At 47.8% G+C, this 20340-nt stretch overlaps 1 protein-coding gene across 1 annotated transcript; it reads left to right on the top strand.

Moving 5' to 3' along the window:
• Positions 1 to 13443: 13443 nt before the first annotated feature.
• Positions 13444 to 14385, top strand: LOC308676956 (olfactory receptor 10AG1-like; the record flags this gene model as incomplete). The annotated part of the gene is made up of 1 exon (XM_081343030.1): positions 13444 to 14385. One exon carries the CDS (start codon positions 13444 to 13446, stop codon positions 14383 to 14385), a length of 942 nt encoding a protein of 313 aa, XP_081199156.1.
• Positions 14386 to 20340: the final 5955 nt, after the last annotated feature.

The raw sequence follows: 20340 nt of genomic DNA, 5'->3' as shown, positions 1-20340 counted from the left end.
TTCCGGCTCACACCCGTTTCAGGCCACCGCACAGCTGTTAAGGCTGGCGCGGCTTCCCCATGTGTGACGAGACCCGCTGTTAGCTGCTCAACAACCGTTCGGGCAGGGGCAGGTCCTTTGCCCTGCGCTGCCGGCTGCCGATCAGCTGTGCGAGCAAGCGCGGCCTCGGTGTTGACGCCCGGGATCTTCGTCGGCCACCGAGCAGCTGATCGAGACGTTGCGGCTCCAGCGTGGGCGCCCGGGGCTTCCTTCGGCCGCGAATCAGCTGTTGGGCGCGGCTGCCATACGGGCCCAGCGTGGGCGCCCGGGATCCTCATCGGCCGCTGAGCAGCTGTCGGGCGCGGCTGCGGCTGTGGCTGCGGGCTGCGGGCGGCGACCGGAACCCCCTCCCGGTGAGCATGTCGAGCCCGAAGGGCTCGACAGTTGGCGCCTCCTACCAAGGCTCCTCCTGGAAGGCAAGACGTAGAAGTCAAACAAGCATCAAGGAGAGCAGCGGTTTCCCCTCTACCCTCCCCCGAGGGTTTACCAGGATGTCTCCGGTGGAACGCCTTAACTAGTCTAGGGGCCTGAACATTCGATTCCGCCACCCAGGATGCCTCAGTAATCGGATACCCTTTCCAGAGCACTAGGTATTGCAGTCGCCCTCTCCGCCTCCTGGAGTCTAGAATCTCCTGAATCTCATATTGTCCATCACTCACAGGCCCCGGCCCTACTGGCTCCCCCCGGACAGGAACAGGGGCTGGTTTTAGCAAGCTGCCGTGAAACACTGGATGCACCTTGCCCAGAAATTTCGGCAGCCGGAGGTGCACCGTGACCGGGTTGATGATGTGGGTGACCTGAAAGGGGCCTATATATTTAGGGCCGAGCTTCTTGCTAGGTATTTGTAACCTCAAGTATTTTGTAGATAAGTACACCCAGTCCCCAACCCCTGGAGTATAAAACGGTTGGCGCTTCTTATCTGCTTGGGCCTTTACGATACTGGCTTGCTTGTTCAGGGCCTTCTTGGTTGCTGCCCATGCCTTTCTGACTTGTAGCATCCACTCCTGGGGCTGACAAGGGGAAGCCGATCCCTGGTCGCACTCGGGAACAGGAGGGAAGTCGTAGCCAGACACCACTGTGTACGGCGGGAGACCAGTACTACTGTGCACAGCGTTGTTGTGGGCGATTTCTGCAAACACCAATAGGTCAGCCCAGTCTGCCTGCTGGTACGAGACATAACTGCGTAGGTATTGCTCTACTGCCGCGTTAGCCCGTTCAGCAGCACCGTTCGTGCAGGGATGATACCCCGAGCTTAATCCCTGTGATGACCCGACGAACTGGAGGAATTCACGCCAAAACCTGGCGGTAAACTGTACTCCTCGGTCCGAGATAACACGTCTAGGTGCCCCGTGTAAGCGGTACACGTGGGTAATAAAGAGCCAGGCCAGACGCCGGGCCGAGGGCAAGCCCCTCAACGGAACAAAATGGGCCTGTTTAGAAAACAGGTCAACTATGGTCCAGATAACAGTGTACCCTCGGCTCTCCGGTAGGTCTACGATGAAATCCATCCCGATGTCCTGCCATGGCCGGCTGGGGTCCGCCACTGTCTGTAAAAGCCCCGCTGGCTTCCCGGGCTGGGGTTTGGCCATAGCACACGTGCGGCAACGCTGAACATAATCTTTGACCTGCCGCCTCATCCCGGGCCACCAGAACTGACGTCTAGCAAGGTGCAGGGTTTTCAGGAACCCGAGGTGTCCGGCCTGCTTGGAATCATGACACCTATAAAGTACGGTCTCCCGCAGGGTTTGCGGCATGTACATCTTACTCCCATACCAGGCCAGGTCGTCTCGCCGGGTCAGGAGCCGCGGGTGCAGCTGTAGCCAGTCATCTCCCACCAGAGCCTTTTTTAGCCACTGTACAAGGTCATCCACAACCTTGTTCTGTACAGCCCGTACCATCTCTGGGCCGAGAGGAGGGATAAGAGCTTGCACCACCTCCTCCTGCTGGTTATCATACTGCGGGAGCCGCGAGAGGGCATCCGCCAGGAAATTCTTCCCCCCTGGGACGTATTTCAGGGTAAACCTGAACCGCCTGAAATACAGAGCCCACCGCACATGCTTAGGGGCCAACTTACGTGGGGATTGTAGGGCTTCTAAGTTCCTATGGTCCATCCATACTTCGAAGGGCTTCTCTGCCCCCTCTAGGAGATGCCGCCACGTCTCCAATGCCCACCGAACGGCGTAGGCCTCCTTTTCCCAGATGGCCCAGGCGCGTTCGGTGGTCGATAGCTTTTTGGACGCATAAGCACAAGGTTGCAATGCGCCTTTACTGTTGTGTTGCAATAGGACAGCTCCGACCGCCACGTCGCTAGCATCTGCTTGTACAACATATGGCGCTGCTGGGTCGGGATGCAAAAGTATGGGCTCTCGGGTGAACAAACCCTTCAAGGTCTCGAAGGCCCGTTGACATTCTATGGTCCACGTTACACGCAACCCTGGCCGTGGTTTCACCGCTAATTTCTTGGTTTTTAGTAAGTCTGTTAATGGAAGAGCTACAGCAGCAAAAGATGGTATGAATTGGCGGTAAAAATTGGCAAACCCCAGGAAGCTCTGTAGCTGTCGTCTGGTCCCCGGGGCTTACCACTGCAATATAGCCTCCACTTTCTTTGGATCCATAGCAATCCCGGCCGCTGAGACCCGATAGCCCAAGTAGTACAGTCGGGATGCGTGAAATTCACATTTTGATAATTTCACATACAACCGTGCCTCTAGGAGTTTCCGCAGAACCTGGCGCACAAGGGCAACGTGCTGGTCCATTGTCTCCATGTATATAAGGATGTCGTCAAGATACACGAGCACCCCCCTGTATAAATGTTCATGCAAAACTTGATTTATTAGTTGCATGAACACGGCGGGGGCCCCCTGGAGTCCGAATGGCATTACACGAAATTGGTAGCTGCCCAATGGGCAGTTAAACGCCGTTTTCCACTCGTCTCCTCTCTTGATACGCACCCGATAATAGGCTTCGCGTAAGTCCAAGCGGGTAAACACCCTCCCCTTAGCCAGGTGGGACAACATGTCTTTCATCAAGGGCAGTGGATACAAATGTTCAACACACACTGCGTTGACCCCCCGGTAGTCCACACAAAGACGCAGCCCCCCATCTTTCTTCTCCCTAAAAAGAACTGGTGCTGCCATCCGCGAGCGAGCTGGTTGTATAAACCCCCGTGCAAGATTCTTGTCGATGTAATTCCGGAGTTCTGTCATCTCCCGCGGGGTCATGGCATACATCCAGGGCTTAGGAAGTTTGACCCCCGGCTCCAGCTCAATTGCGCAGTCTGTTGGTCGATGGGGAGGCAGGAGATCACATTCTTGCTCACTGAAAACCTCGAGGAATTCGGTGTACTCTGGCGGCACGTGTACTTCTGCCCCAGCCCTGCAACTCTCCTCCGGCTTCCCTGGTGGGCCAGTCGTGCCTGGCTGTTCATGATCAGGGGGCTGTGGCCCAATCCCTAAACGCAGGTGTCGACAACCCCCCTCCCACCAAATGGTTGGCCCCCACCTGTCTAGCCACGTTAACCCCAGAATCACCTCCTCCGTCATGGAGGGCACCACGATGAACCGCAACCATTCCCAGTGCTCCCCCATATCCAGCCGCACGAGTTCTGTGACATGGGTGATAGGCACCCCCCCCCCAGAAGAGACCCATCCACCTGCTGGAAACGTATTGGATTCCTCAGCCGTACCACCCCAACACCCAGTTTGGCCACCACCTTCCGGCTAATGAGACACCTCGTGCTACCTGAATCAATTAAAGCCTTAAACTCCATCACCTCCCCTGTGGCGGGGTTTGTTAACATAACCAGGACTGAAAATGGGCTAACCGGGGCACTTACCATGGGGTCCTCCTCTGGCCTATCACCATGCTCGTAATACTCCACGTTCACATCGATGGCGCTGTCCCCCTCCATCTGGCCGCTTCCCCCTGGTGTTGACTCCACAGCCTGCCGAGAAGCCCGGGAACGCTCTGCAAAGCGCCCGGGGGTTGTGCTCCTTGCTGGGATTGCTGCTGCAACCACCCGGGATGCAGGTATAGGGCAGGCGGCCACGCGGTGCCCTGGCTGATCGCACCTGAAGCAACGCAGAACGGACCGTGGTGGCTGGATGGCAGGACCCAGCGACGATGGTGGCGGCTTCTGCACTTGGCCATGCGATCTTGGCGGGACCTGACGGGAGTCTCCTACGGGCCGCACATGCCGTTGACAAACCCGTAAGGCCACATCCAGCTCGACCGCGACCCGCAGCCACTCTTGGAGCCTAGGAGGGATCCCCCGGACGATACAAGCTCGTAGGAGATAATCGTCCAGTCCGGCCCGGAAATGGTGAACCAGCATCCTCTCTGGCCAGGAACTGAGCCTGCTGGCCACTTCACGAAAGTCCTGCACATAGGCTGTAACTGGACGGCCGTTCTGCCGCAAGCCAACGATCTCAGCCTCCGCTCGGTGCGTGCGCGTCACATCCTCGAATCGTGTACGCAGAGCTTCGAGGAGAAGGCCCACGTCCCCCAGTTCACGGGCACGGTCACCGTAGAGGTTCGCCACCCAGGCTGCTGCCTCCCCTTGTAAGGCCGTTGTGACAGCCATCACCATTCCCCACTGGGAAGTATACAAAGGACCGTACTGGTCCAGATGGTGGATGGCTTGTCCGAGGAACAGGGCCAAACGATCGGGGTTGCCGTCAAAGGTCACAGGCAGCAGTGGTGGGCCCCAAACTGCAGGCCCTCCCCAAGGACCCGCCGGGCCTCCCAGCCTCTGTGCAACCCCTGGTTGTTGCCACCCCAGCACCCCTGCTGGTACAGTACCCCCCGGCCTTTTTCCACCAGGTCCTGCGGGGCCCAAGTCAGGAGCAGCCGCCGGTCCCGGCGGTGGAAGGCCTGGGACCTGCGGGGTACCAGGGGCCTGCGGGGCCCGGAAGCGGGGACTCGCCAAACGGAACCGGGTTTGACTCCTACGCTCTGGGTTGGTCCTGGTTTGTGTCCATCTACCGGTCTCCAGGTTGGCATCAGTAGGGGTCCACGGCCGGGGTTCTCCAAAATGGTCCCTCAGGACGTCCATAGTATAACTGCCAGGAGCCGTGGTGTAGCTTCACTCCTCTCCGCCCTCATCGGTGGCACGACGCTCTCTCCACTCCCAGAGGGACCCCTTCCCTCTAGATGGTTGATTTTGTCCAGCCACTGGCTGGCTCAAGACAGGGCTGAGCCACCATTCCCCAGGCTTCTCCTGGACAGCCGGTTCTGAAGCCTCAGCTCCCTTTGGTGCTGGTCCAAGGTCCCGGACCTTAGGCCGAACCACTGGTGGGGCCTCTGCCAATTCCCCCACCTCAAGGGGCACAGCAACCCCAGCTGGTTCCTCCCCTCCTGCCACGGGCACACCGCCCTGGGTCCCCTCAGCCATGGTGGCAGGCAAAAACCAGAGCCCAGCGAAAGGAGCGCTGTGCTGTTTGAACGCTGACTTACTGTCAAAACCTCGTCTCCGCCGGGAATAACAGGCACTCAGGAAAAACCACGACGAAGCACGGATGACTGCAGAGAGCACCTTTAATATCAGGATCTCCAAGCATTAATAAAGTCAGCGTTGGGAACCACTCGTCCCAACGCTTCTTTTAAATGTAACTACTAATTGAGTACTAGCCCCACCCGTCAGCCCCACCCGTCAGCCCCACCCTCCCCCACGCAGACCAGCATCTGCCTGAACCACGTAAAACCCCACCCCTCTATCCTGCCGCCCCATGCCCTGCTTCCGCCTCTGGCGCCGAAGTCCATACTGAGCGCAGGAAGGCGTAAGTCCAACATCCCCCTCTCTCACCCCCTGGATTCTCTAACGTGCTCCCCTCCACCAACCCGGTGTTCCGGCTCACACCCGTTTCAGGCCACCGCACAGCTGTTAAGGCTGGCGCGGCTTCCCCATGTGTGACGAGACCCGCTGTTAGCTGCTCAACAACCGTTCGGGCAGGGGCAGGTCCTTTGCCCCGCGCTGCCGGCCGCCGATCAGCTGTGCGAGCAAGCGCGGCCTCAGTGTTGACGCCCGGGATCTTCGTCGGCCGCCGAGCAGCTGATCGAGACGCGGCTCCAGCGTGGGCGCCCGGGGCTTCCTTCGGCCGCGAATCAGCTGTTGGGCGCGGCTGCCATACGGGCCCAGTGTGGGCGCCTGGGATCCTCATCGGCCGCTGAGCAGCTGTCGGGCACGGCTGCGGCTGTGGCTGCGGGCTGCGGGCGGCGACCGGAACCCCCTCCCGGTGAGCATGTCGAGCCAGAAGGGCTCGACACTAGCCAGGAGGGGCACGGATCCAACAAACAGGTGGTGGTGCTCAGTCTCCCCATGATCCTGTCCACATCATCAGGGGAAACAGGGTCGAACTCAGTCCAGATAACGTGCTCAAGACCGCCTGATTCCTCCACATCAGACTCTGCCCAGTCAGAGTCCAGGCCGGTCCGGATCCGAGCGATTTTGTCCGTCAGATGATGACTAAACTCCTCGGCTCGTCCCTGCAAGGGATCCTCTCTCACCTCCTGATTAAGGAGGGAGCGAGTCACCCTAAACAGGGCGGCCGGGCGATTATCTGCGGACGCGACAAGGGCGGCAAAGTAGTTAGACTTCGCCGTCCTTATCGCTGCAAGATAAGACCTTATAAAGGTTCTTAACTGCAATCGGTCGGATTCGGATCGGCTGGATCTCCAACCGCTCTCTAGACCTCGTCTCCGACGCTTCATCTCCCGGAGCTCCACAGAGAACCATGGGGCCCAACGGGATCTGCACCGGGTCAGAGGTCGCACGAGTACAACACAGTCAAGTGCCCTGGTGGCAGCCGTTTCCCAGGCCTCCACCAGAGCATCGACTGGGCTGTGGGTAAGGGTGATAGGTATAGGCCCAAGTGCCCTCTGGAACCGATCCGGGTCCATTAGGCGCCTGGGGCGAAACCACCTGGTCGGTTCCGCCACCCAGCGGCGGGGTGTGGCATGACGGAAAACCAGCCTCAGGAGGTGGTGATCTGACCATGACAGAGGGGTGATGGACGGGGAACCCCCTCCCAGGTCATCCAACCACTGTCCAGACAGGAATACCAGGTCGAGAGTATGATCCCCCACATGAGTCGGGCCCTCAATAACCTGGGTCAGGCCCATGGTTGTCATGGAAGCCATGAACTCCTGAGCTAACTCCGACGACCCTCCCAGTGACGGCAGGTTGAAGTCACCCAGGACTATAAGCCTGGGGAACTCCACCGCCAACTCTGAGAGGGTGTCAAGCAGCTCAGGCAGGGCTGTTGCCACACAGCTGGGCGCCAGGTATGTAAGCAACAAGCCCAACTGAACCCGAGGACCACATCTCAAGAGGAGGGATTCACTCCCGGCCATCTGGACAATGGTGGCCTCCCGGGGACACAAAGTCTCCCGAATAACCACTGCCACCCCACCACCCCTGCCCTGAGCCCGTGGCTGGTGCAGCACCCGGAAACCTGGCGGGCATAACTCGGTGAGAGGCACCCCTCCCTCCGAACCCAACCAAGTTTCCGTGATGCACGCTAGATCCGCACCTTCCTCCTCGATCAGTTCATGGATGAGGGGAGCTTTGTTAACTACGGATCTAGCGTTAAAATAGACCAGCCTGAGCTCAGGGGACTGATCACCCTCATCCCCGGGTAAGAGGGTGCTAACCGGAGGGTCAGAGCGCGCCACTGCTCGGAGATAGCGGGGGCGCGATCCCAGATGTTGATATGGCCCTCCGCGCAAACACCTGCTGCCATTCCCTATCGCCGTGGGGATTTGAAGCCCCACCCCCCCATTCCCAGAACCAGCAGCCACCTCCCCCGACCCCGTCCCGTCAGGACCTCTAACAGGACCAGACTGAGTGCCGGTTAAAGATTCCCTCCCCACCCCCCCTCCCTCCCCCTCCCTAACCTTTTAAAATAACCGGCTAAAAATTTTATCAGGGGCCTCTTAGCACGTCTTAACTCGAGGCCCCTATCTAAGCCCAGCCACCTCTTGGAGTCCCAGAGCTTGGGCTCGTCATTAAGGGGAGTATGGAAACAGGCGACAGGTCGCGCCCATGAGGCAGGGACCCCCCTAAGGGCATACAAGTCCGCTTCGGAGTAACGGTAAACCATACAGCGCTAGGATAGTCTCTTAGGGCAGATGTTATAAATATGTCCAAAGAATCGCTCAATGATGGTATATAGCTGGAAAAAGAAGTCCAGTAGGCATATCTCTTAGTCCGCAAGGCCATCTCAGCTCTCACCTGAGATGGTAATCCAAGGGACAACCTCAGTCGTCCTCTCACTCCGGCTGAGGAGTCCAATCTGGAGCAGAGAGAGAAAGGGGGGTCCTGAGCCAAGCCCACCCCAGCTGGTCTCTCACACCAGTGAGGTGGTCGCTGACCAGTCCAAAACCATCCTCCCACCACGGTCAGGTCCCAGCCACACTGGACTGTCAATAGGGGGATCTTAATTCCCATCAGGCATGGAGCTAGCCATAATGCCTGCCTGTCAACAGAGAAAGTAAAGAACAGACAGGCCAGGCCTCCGTCGATCCTCGCATCGCCGGCCAACGCCGCCAGTCTGGGGGGGGAGGACAGAAGCATTCTCTCCCCAACGCCCGTCCGCCAGTCCAAGCGATCTTCCATACGCCAACATGTCCGTCGAGGCCGATGATCAGGCCCGCAGTCCGCAGCCACCATCCGGGAGGAGAAGAGGGCTCCGCGCCGCCGAAAACGGCGCCAGCCAATTGATGGCCAAAGATAGGTCTCCAGCCGGTGGGATCGTCGCCGCTGCCCCTCCGACAAGCAGAGGGTGTCCACGGCGAGCAGGCAGAGAAGGGAAGGCAGGGCAGGGCGTCCCGGACTTCACGGCGCTGTAGCAGTGCTCGGCGTTGTAGCGGAGCTCAGCAGGTCAGCAGGCCGGCAGTTCTCAACACCGCTAGTTCGGAGGGGGGGTGCTCAGCGCCGCGAAAAAGAGCGCCCAGCAGCTGTTTTTAGATCCCCCAACCCCCGGAGTCGCCTCAGCATACCGTAGGCCTCCCTGAGCTAGTTCCTTTGGCTCGGCGTTATAGCGGAGCTCAGCAGGTCGGCAGGCCGGCAGTTCTCAACGCCGCTAGATTCGGGGGGGGGGGGCTCAGCGCCACGAAAATACAGCGCCCAGCAGCTGTTTTTAGATCCCCCAGCCCCCGGAGTCGCCTCAGCATACCATGGGCCTCCCTGAGCTAGTTCCTTTGGAGCCCTTAAAGAGCGCCCGAAGCTTAGGTTGCGGCCGTCGCCATCTTGGGAAAAAAAAAGCTTCTGAAGGTTTTCTGAAAGGCAGCCACATGTAGTAGTCCAGGGGTCTTCAAACCTGGCCGTTTTATGACTTGTGGACTTCAAATCCCAGAATTCCTCAGCCAGGCATGCTGGCTGAGGAATTCTGGGAGTTGAAGTCCACAAGTTGTAAAAGGACCAGGTTTGAAGACCCCTGAAGTAGTCCCTTCAAGAAGCGACTAAGGCATGAGTACTAATGAGCAATGGCTCCTAATTCAACAATGGCCAGTAGTGGTACACAAGATGGATTTATACACAAGTTGTCCTGGCCATGGCTGCTACTTGCCATCTCTTCTTTAGGCAGAATCCCTGAATCCTATAAGTCACAGTCATGTCATCTCTCTGAAAATACTCATCTTGTAGGACTAACTGATTTTAAAAGCAAACAGCAAGTTGTCAACATATAGCAAAAGATCTTGATCAATAACATTCTTTGAGATAAGATTGAATTAAGTCTCTTCTACAATGCTTTCATATGCAGCATTCTATATCCAAAGAATGCTGAAAAATCTCCATTGTTTTTAATTTGGTCAACAGGCATCATTTATTTGAACATTACTGTAAACAATAAAAATAAGTAACCACCGTGTGCTACACATTATTTCTACATGCTTGGTTGGTCAGATCTTTCCCTTATAGTCTTTTGTCTAAAAGTCATTTTTAAAATGTTTCTTTGGTTAGGAAATGGGAGTTTTATTTGCAGAGCTTTATTACTGTTTACTTCCATGTTGTTCTTTGAAGGAAGGGTGGAATGGATAATTTCTGAAATTCTGCTGTAGTGGGTAGATGATAAAGAATATTCGTCCCTTGATTATTGCAAAGAAGCAGTGGGCCCCACTTGTTATTGTTAAAAACAGATGAAAAGCTGATTAAAAAACTCTATAGATTCCTGCTTAATTTAAAGATGGAGGAAGAACAAGTCAAAGAAACATTGATAACATGGGCAAAAAATGTTGGACATAGTCAGTGCTTTTTTTGTAAAAGAAAAAGGTGCCGGAACTCACACATGTCATACAACCCGCCTTGCCTACTCTACAAGGTTCCATCCAAAAAAGGTGCCGGAACTCCGTTCTGAGCGTTCTATGAGAAAAAAAGCCCTGGACATACTGTAGAGTTTGAAGAATGGGAAAAAATATAGGACAGAAATATTAGATTAAGTAAAGCTGTATCATATAAAGAAAATTTGTATAAAATGTTTTATAGATGGCACATGACACTAGTGAGATTAGCAAAAATGTTTAAAAATACTTCAAATATTTGTTGGAAATGCAATCAAAGACCAGGTACTTATTATCATACCTGGTCCTAAAGCTAAGAGGTTCTGGCTTAAGATACAATTATGGTTGGAGAAGATGATTAAAAAACAAATAGAATTTAAACCAAAATTGTTTTTGTTAGGAATGATAGGTCTCAACTATGATAAGGAGAGCGGATATATAATATTACTTGTACTAACAGCAGCGAGAATTATGTATGCCCAATATTGGAAAAATGAAAATTTACCGAATGAAGAAGTAGTAATTAAGAAAATATTAGATTGTGCAGAAATGGATAGATTAAATTTAGAGATTAAAGAGAAAGAGCATTCAGTTTATTATAGAACTTGGAATAAATTTTATCAATGGCTAGATAAAAGCATTAGAGGGAAAGGAATGTGATATGTAATTTTGACTTTATTTTAGTAAGAAAAATACTATGGATTGAAAACTTAACATTGTTTATGATAACTTACTATAACTATTATTGTTATCAATCATTAGTTTTATTATTCTTATTCATATATATCTTTATTTTTATTTATTTTTATTTTATTTTAATTCCATTTATATCCCGCCCTTCTCCGAAGACTCAGGGCAGCTTACAAGCTTAGCAGTAGCCTTCATTCTATGTATATGCCTGCTTATTAGGGCTTTCACACACCCTCAAGCGGCATTATTACAAAGTCAGCTTATTGCCCCCAACAATCTGGGTCCTCATTTTACCTACCTCGGAAGGATGGAAGGCTGAGTCAACCTTGAGCCTGGTGGGACGCGAACCTGCACTAATTGCAGGCAGCTGGTGTTACTTAAGGAGGCATTAGCCCACTGCTCCACCAAGGCTCTTTTTACTCTTTACCCAGACAATATGCTGTTTGCCAAATATTCAATGTTATTGGGGGAAACCCCAACCCTCACCCCAACCTTCCCTGTACCCTAACCCTAATCCCCACCCTTTCACTCCCTTTCCCAACCCTATAAAAACCAATACATTTTTTTAAAAAAAGAATAGCTTTTTAAATTTAGATGACTTCATATTATCAATAAATGCTTTTTTTTGCCAAGATCCTCTTTCAACTTCTGCTATCTTAAAAAGAGCTGTTCATGCACTTTCAAGGTTACAAAAGCCATGACTGATTGACAGAGGTTCAAGATCTGTGACAGGGCAATTCTGGGTGACTCACCAGGGTTAAAATCAACACTATGAATAATTGAAGTAGGAAGAACAAACCACACATTTTAAGATTCCCATTGTGAAGAAATATGAATGGAGTTGAAAATATATGGTGTTTCTGTAGGAAACAGGATGAGACAAATTAAAAATGATGCTCTGCCCGAAGATTTTCTATGTGGTTTTTGATCCCCGTGGTGGGACAATATAAATTATGCCACTGGTAAGTTTTATTTTTTTGGGAATACAATTTCTGTATGACCAGCCACATGGCAAATGATCAGGTAACTGTAAACCAAAATATCCAGCTGAATATCTATGGAGATTCTCAGTCATCCAGGTCATAGTTATCCTAAAGAGGCCTTTTTATGAGGCAACTGGACTTCCTTGTTTTTCTTTGAAGATGTTTCGTTTCTCATTCAAGAAGCTTCTTCAGCTCTGACTGGATGGTGAGGAATGGAGCTTCCATTCCTCACCATCCAGTCAGAACTGAAGAAGCTTATTGGATGAGAAGCAAAACAAAGAAAAACAAGAAAGTCCAGTTGCCTTGTGAAAAGCAACTTTAGGACAAAACATCCAGCATTTGAGGCCACAGGGTTTCATTATTCTGCTGTAAGATGTTCCCCAAGATCCACGTTGTCCTCTGGTAATTCATTTACCAAATCCCCAGGAAGTCTCCTTGTACTTCTGTTCTGAAACCTTGTTAAAGAAAAAGTCCTCCAGTTTCTCTGGGATTTCAGATCTTCTAGAAATCCACATAAATATCTCTCTTCTGTTCAATCCTGTCTGATTCTTTGACTCTGTCTGGACAGGTTTCTGCTGTTTTCTTGGCAAGGTTTTTCAGAAGCAGTTTGCCATAAGATTAATACTTCATATTTTATCAAAGATTGTGTTTGGTGGTTTGATTCCTTATATGGAGCATGCTCAAGATAAGAAATTTTGCTTTTAAATGAGTGAAATATTGCAAGAGTTTTATTCTCAACTGTTTGCTCATGCATTGTCATTTAATACTTTTGAACCTGGGAAAGATGATGACTGATATTTCTGCACATTTTGATGCTCAGTCTAGATAGAAAAAAAGCAGTCTTTATCTAACAGGAATGGCTGATCACTGATGATAACATGTACCCAGTGATCACATGGGTACAAATTGCATTTGATGGAAAATGAAGCTGATTTTGATCTAAATCAGTTTTCTCCAATACTCCATCTACTCCAGGATTCAGCATTTCCAGCCAGAATCTCCATAAACAGTCTAAAATTTGGACTGAAACCAACCAACCAACAAAAGAAAATGTAAAAGGGTGGCACCTTCAATTAAATAACTAAAAGAAGATCAGTTGAAAAGTCTTAAGATTGACAATTTTGACAAATCACTTCTGAGAAAGGAGCCTAGAATGATCCAATCTAGGTTGGTCCAAGATCCTAGAATTGTTTAGATGACTCATTAGGATGAATTCATCGTAGCCAAAATAGACATGGTGCTAAATTAAAACTGTAGTTTCCCTTTTATGTAGGACACCATCCAAGTTATTATTTCTGAGGAAACAAAGTAAAGGAAGGAAGGAGACTAAAGGAAGCAATGTATAGGTCTCTAATGTGAGAAACACATTTGATTGTTAGCGACTGTAAAGAATAATTGTTGAATTCATTATTTAATATTCTTCTTGTTTTTAGCCTTTGATCTGGATGACACCATGAAAAAAGGCAACCAGTCTTGTCTCACCGAGATTATCCTTCTAGGCTTCTCAGATTTCCAGTCTATGCGAGAACTTCTTTTCTGCCTGGTCCTAATGTTCTATTTTATGGCCTTGGTAGGCAACAGTTTCATCTTGCTCCTCATCTTTCTCAGTCCTACCCTTCACACGCCCATGTACTTCTTCCTCTGGAACTTGTCCTTTTTGGAAATTGGCTACACTTCCTCCATCAGCCCAAAGATGCTAGTGAACTTATTATCAAAGAAGCAAACTATATCCTTTTGGGGCTGTGGCTGTCAAATGTGTTTTTTCCTTCTCTTCGGTGTCACTGAGTGTTGTCTTCTTTGTGTCATGGCGTATGACCGCTATGTAGCCATTTGCAAACCCTTGCAGTACCCATATATCATGAACTACAGGGAATGTGCTAAGCTTGCTGCTGTGTCATGGGCCATTGGTATATCTTTGGGTTTGGGGCATTCAATTTCAATCTTCACCCTTCCCTTCTGTGGATCAAATAGAATCAGCCATTTCTTTTGTGATCTTATGCCTGTTCTGAGACTGGCTTCCACCAATACCTACAAAAATGAGGTGGCCATTGCCATTTTAACTGTGGTAGTTGACCTGACACCTTTTTTGCTCATTCTTGTTTCTTACATCCTCATTATCTTTACTATTCTCAGAATGCCAGTGGCTAAGAATAGGCGCAAAGCATTTTCCACTTGTTCCTCACATCTCACTGTTGTCTTCATTTTCTACGGAACTGTCATTTTTACTTACATTCGTCCAAATTCAGAATATTCTGTGGACACTAACAGATTTCTTGCCCTGCTCTACACAGTAGTGACCCCAAGCTTGAACCCCATCATTTATAGCTTGAGGAACAAAGAGATAAAAGTTGCTTTCATGAAATTAGTAATCAAGAAAACAGTCTTCATGAGGTAATAATCAAATTGTATCGGTTAGTTTTGTCACTTCATGAGATTACATTTTTGTCACATGTATGTATGGGTAGAATAAAGCTTAGGAGATACCAGAGCTGTGTAATAACTATGTAATAACATGGAGCTGGGAACAGAGTTACTCAAAACAAGAAGAGAACCCTGACTGGAAATGCAACTTGATTATTCTGGTGGTGTGTAAGTAAAGGATTCACTGGCTATTTCCTTACAAGGAATGCTGCTAGACAGCTTGAAAAATGTAGAGGAAAAAAGGGTGAGAGGAAGAAGGAGGTAGTGTTTAGGGCAGAAGGACCAAGGTAGGCAACAAGAAGCTTGAGATCATACAGGCTCATTGCAAGAACAATGTCAACATCCTTTCCTATTGAGGAACTGATAACTCTTTGTCCATTACAAGTGTATTTTTAAATATATATATATTTATTATTTATTTATTTTATTTATTATTGGGACTTATGTGCCGCCCTATCTCCCGAAGGACTTGGACCAGTTATATTAAAGTCCACTCTGAGAAGATAATGTTAAGATTAATATAGTGAAAGTATCTATAGGTATCAGTCTATTTCCTACCCAAAATAAAAAAAAATGAATGGGAATTAAGAAATTTCAGAATTCAATGTGTAAATGTGATTTTGTAGCTGTTGTGGAAATCATGAGTGCTTTTTAGCAGATGAGCTTGCTTTTTACACTGGCAGTCATTTAACAATAGATTATGTCTGAGTATATAAAACTTCTCTAAAATATTTACAGAGAGGAGAAATTGTGCCTATGCTTGTAACTTTAAAATGGAGGACTAAACCACATTCCTCTACCATAGGTGGTTTTAAACCCTTACCGCTTTGTAATGTATGGCATCAGCTAAGCAACATATTCCAATCTTTCAATACCTTTTTCAGGAAAATGATATAATACAAATGTCTCTACAGGTAGTCCTTGACTTCCAACCATTTGTTTACTGACCATTCGAAGTTACAACAGTATTGAAAAAAGTGACATGGCTGTTTTTCACATGTATAACTGTTGCAGCATCCCCATGGTCATGTGATCAAAATTCTCAACAACTGGCATGTATTTATGACGATTGCAGTGTCCTGGGATTATGTAATCTTCTGACAAGCAGTCAATGGTGAAATCAGATTCACTCCATAATCATGTTACTAACTTAATGGAAATTTTGGACTCAGCTGTTGCTGAATATCAAGGACCACTTGTATGAACAAACTGGGATATTCATAAAACAGTTATGAGGGGAATGAATATGCCAGATGAGTGGAATAAAAAAAGAAAGAATTATAAATTATAAATTTGCTACATTTGCAATTAGGAATTTATTAATGGAATACAATAGAATCGCCACATACGTATAAGCAATCAGAGAAGAAAAAGAAAAGAATTTGATGCCTTAGAGAATCAAATCTCAGTTTGATTACACTTTTTAAAGCAGAAATTTATGAGTTGAATGACAAAAATTAAAGGGAATAAAAAGTAATAAGCTTTCTGTCCCACCACCCATTTTGCTACTGACCTGTGTCATGCAGGGAGCAAGCGCACCTCACATAGAAGGATTTTATCTGGGCATCCCATTGTGTACTGAAAATTTACACTGAGTCCCACATTGTGGGCCAGACAGAACTTTTTTGTCATGGTTCCGACTGATGAACCCAACCAAGCAAACACCTTTGAGACATTCCGATCTCTTAATGTAAAACTTTATTGTGTATATCATTTCGGCATGTATGAAAGCAAAACCAGCTGTAGCAAATGCCAGCCCAAACCCTTAGAATTAAACGAATAGAATTCCCCCTCCCATCGATGAACAGGTCACATTGCCCAATTAGGTGCAATTATATTGTTATGAGAAAATGTCTCTGAGTCGGGTCAGGCACTTGGTGAATCATCCTTGATTCTCACGGTCTGCCTTCTTTATCTCTGTAGCCTGTATTCCATTTCCTCATCCTCCCCCCAAGTTCATTGGCAAGCTAAGAAACAATAATTGTTGCACCAGCAAAGCGAACTTCAAGATTGACACTTTTCAAGGGCAGCCGCATATAGACTCCATTGTGGTACTCCAGCTGGGAAGAGAGTAAAGCTTGGGTGATCATGGACAGTGCCTCCTAAACCAGCAATGACTGCAAATAGTGTACAATACAGGTAGTCCTCGACTTACAACAGTTCATTTAGTGACAGTTCAAAGTTAGAATGGAACCGAAAATTGTGACTTATGACCGTTTTTCACAGATATGAGCTTTGCAGAACCCCCATGATCATGTGATCAAATTCCAGATGCTTTGCAACTGGTTCACATTTATGACCTTTGCTGTGTCCCAAGGTCATGTGATCCCCTTTTGCGACCTTCTGACAAGCAAAGTCAATGGGGAAGCCAGATTCACTTAACAGCAATGTTACTAACTTATCAACTGCTGTGATTCACTTAACAACTCTGGCAAGAAAGGTTGTAAAATGGGGTAAAACTTACTTAACAAATGTCTCACTTAACAGCTGAAATTTTGGGCTCAATTGTAATCGTACGTCGAGTACTACCACTACAGATTTATGTCATGGATTTTCAAAGTAAATATTAAGGTGTCAACAGACAGCACAGGATCTTGATCAATAATTTCCTTTGAGATAAGATTGAATTAAACATATTCTGTGATACAGTAATATTTACCAACTGAGTTTCCCAGGAATACTGGAAATGTTCCATTCTTTGTAACTCAATCAGTATTTATAATTTATCTGAATCATGACCCAAAATCTAATCATTGAGTGCCATAAGTTATGTAAACAGGTGGGGGTTTAGTTGCATTGAGTGTTGAGCAATGAGTTCCATTTTGCCCTCATAGATGTTTGTCTAAAAAGCCATTTTTAAAAATGATTTTACAAAATTGGAGATTTTTTTATTGTCATTTTAGAATCTACTGAATCACCTACTTCTCTGAAGGGTGGAACACATAATCCATGAAATTATGCTGTGACAGCATTTAGCAATGGCACTTAGACTTCACAGTGCTTTACAGCCCTCTCTAAGCAGTTTACAAAGTCAGCCTATTGCCCCCAACAATCTGGGTCCTCATTTTACCGACATCGGAAGGATGGAAGGCTGAGTCAACCTGAGTGATGGACAGATGGATAAAAGTATTTATCTTCTGACTATTGAAAAGGCAGAATAGGTTCCATCTGCAATAAATGGGATGATAACAGATTTTTTTTTTACCCTGAATCAGCTCCCTTGAAGTTTTATTCCTCCTGACGTGTTAGAAGATATCATCTGCAAGAGACTTTGGCCAGGAGCATATGAGCCAGGAAGATATGCTATAGTTCTCCTTCATAGTAGGGACTCTGAAACAGGCTGCTCGCTCTCCCTCTGGAGACCTGGTCTCATCCAGTCAGGAACGTCCTTGTCAATGTTTATAAAGATCATTATGATGCTTCTTTTAATTAATACTTTCAGGGCAGAAGATATCATACAGGGAGAAGGTACAAAAACTATCCATATGGTGTTGTAACAACAACTTGCACCTGAACATCGGCAAGATGAAACAGATGGTGCTAGACTTCCGGAGGAAAAAGGAGGAACCCGCCCCACTTTACATCGAGGAGGACTGTGTGGAGAGAGTTTCCTCCTTTAAATTTCTGGGAGTCTATCTCTGCAAAGATCTTACCTGGAAAGTTAATACAACCCAGGTGGCCAGAAAGGCCCAACAGAGACTTCACTTTCTCAGGGACTTGTGGAAGAACAGGGTAGAAAAACAGCTAATGACCCTCTTTTACTGGTCTACTATAGAGACCGTCCTCTCGTATTGTATTGTGGTTTGGTATGCTGGTCTGACAGCCACGGATAGGAAAGCATTACAGAGGGTGATGAGTACAGCACAAGACATTGTGGGCTGTTCCCTGACACCACTGGATGACATCGCCAGGGCTCGTTGCCTTGGAAGAGTGAGGAAGATTCTCAGGGATGTCTCACACCCTGGACGGTATCTCTTTACTCTCCTACCATCCGGTAGGAGATATAGGAATATAGAACAGCTTTTATCCATGGGCTGTTAGGCTTTTGAACGGGATATAATTTTATAAACCTTATGTATGATTGACTTGCAAGGCCGGTGTGTTGTGCAATTAGCTCACATGGTGTAGTAAGATGGAGAGTTTGTGTCACTGTAAGTTGGGGGTGGGGGCACGAAGGGAGGCTCAGCCAATCTCAATGTATACATGGTTGTACTTTGACAATAAAGGTTCATTCAATCAGTCTTCTTTTACGACATGAGCCATATAAAGTCTTGGCTGGGTGAGGCCACTTTTCAAATTTAGATGCATGCATAACATTAATAAACACTTCCTATGCTGAGATTCTCTCTGAAACACTTGATATGTATTAACATGATAAGTCTGCTATTATGAGAACAGCAGTTCATGCATTCCCAAGTGCAAAAGTCAAGACTGATGGTTAAAATGAATGCCAGCTCCTCATTTACAATTTTGGTAACACACTATTGTTAAAACCAGCAAGATGGAACAGTTTAATTTATGAAGGATGAAACACGGCATTTGAGATTCAAAAATAGTGTATCAATGAGTATGGGAGAAATATGAATGGAACTAAATTAATAGGCATACTGTATCTGTAGTTCTGGGAAGAAGGTGAGACAGTAGTGTTTTGTGCAAATAGCTTCTATGTGGTTATTCATGTCTATGGCAGGAAATATAGCAACAATATTAATTATGCCACTCAAGGCATTATCCTTTGGACTTGTGTTGGCTCTTGGTGATTATCAGGACATGTCCCTGCACTTTTCTTGGTAAGTTTTCTGAAACAAGCTGCCATTGTCTATTTCTTACACCTGAGAGAGAGCAGCTGGTCCAAGGTTACCCATCTTACATCATACCTAAGATGGGACAAGAATTCACAGTCTCTCCATATCTACAGTAGACTGATGCCTTAACTACTACACCAAACTGACATTCCAGTTCATATAAGCCAGGGTCTTCCAACTTGGCCCTTTTATGACTTGTGGACTTCAACTCCCAAAATTCCTCAGCCAGGCACACTGGCTGAGGAATTCTGGGAGTTTATTTATTTTATTTATTTATTTTTATTACATTTATATCCCGCCCTTCTCTGAAGACTCAGGGCGGCTTACAAGCTTAGCAGTAGCCTTCATTCTATGTATATGCCTGCTTGTTAGGGCTTTCACACACACCCCAAGCGGCATTATTACAAAGTCAGCTTATTGCCCCCAACAATCTGGGTCCTCATTTTACCTACCTCGGAAGGATGGAAGGCTGAGTCAACCTTGAGCCTGGTGGGATGCGAACCTGCACTAATTGCAGGCAGCTGGTGTTACTTAAGGAGGCATTAGCCCACTGCTCCACCAAGGCTCTAGTTGAAGTCCACAAGTCATAAAAGGGCCAAGTTGGAAGACCCCTGATATAAGCAAACATGGCAAACAGAACCATTGAAATTGGACATAAAACTATCCAGTGTCTGAGGCCAAAGGATTTATTAACTCTGCTGAAAGGAATGATTTTACCCAGGTTTAGATTGCCCTCTGGTATTCTTTTACCAAATCCCCAGGATGAATCCTTGGGCTTCTCTCATGGGACATTGTTAGAGAAAAAGTTCCCCAGTCTCCCTGGAGTTTGGGATCCTCTTGGAATCTAGTGGCTCTTTCAGAGTCATTGATGTCAGTCGATGTATGTAGCCTAAAGTATCAAATATTTTTTTTCCAGAGGACAGATTGCATAAAGACTTAGGTATGACAGACAAATCTTCAAAGCCTCAAATTGCCACTAAATACTACAGCATTCTGAATTCTCTTTAAGAAGAAATATCTCATCTATTTGAAATCATCAGAAAAACATTCACAAAGTAAGATCAAATCTCATAATTTACCAAAGGTCAGGTTTGGTAGTTTGATTCCTGATACTATGCATATTG

The sequence above is a fragment of the Vipera berus genome (assembly GCF_964194415.1).
Source record: "Vipera berus genome assembly, chromosome: Z".
Classification (NCBI taxonomy): Eukaryota; Metazoa; Chordata; class Lepidosauria; order Squamata; family Viperidae; genus Vipera; species Vipera berus.
The sequence above is the reverse complement of the archived record's forward strand: the minus strand, read 5'-3'. Positions and strand labels throughout refer to the sequence as shown.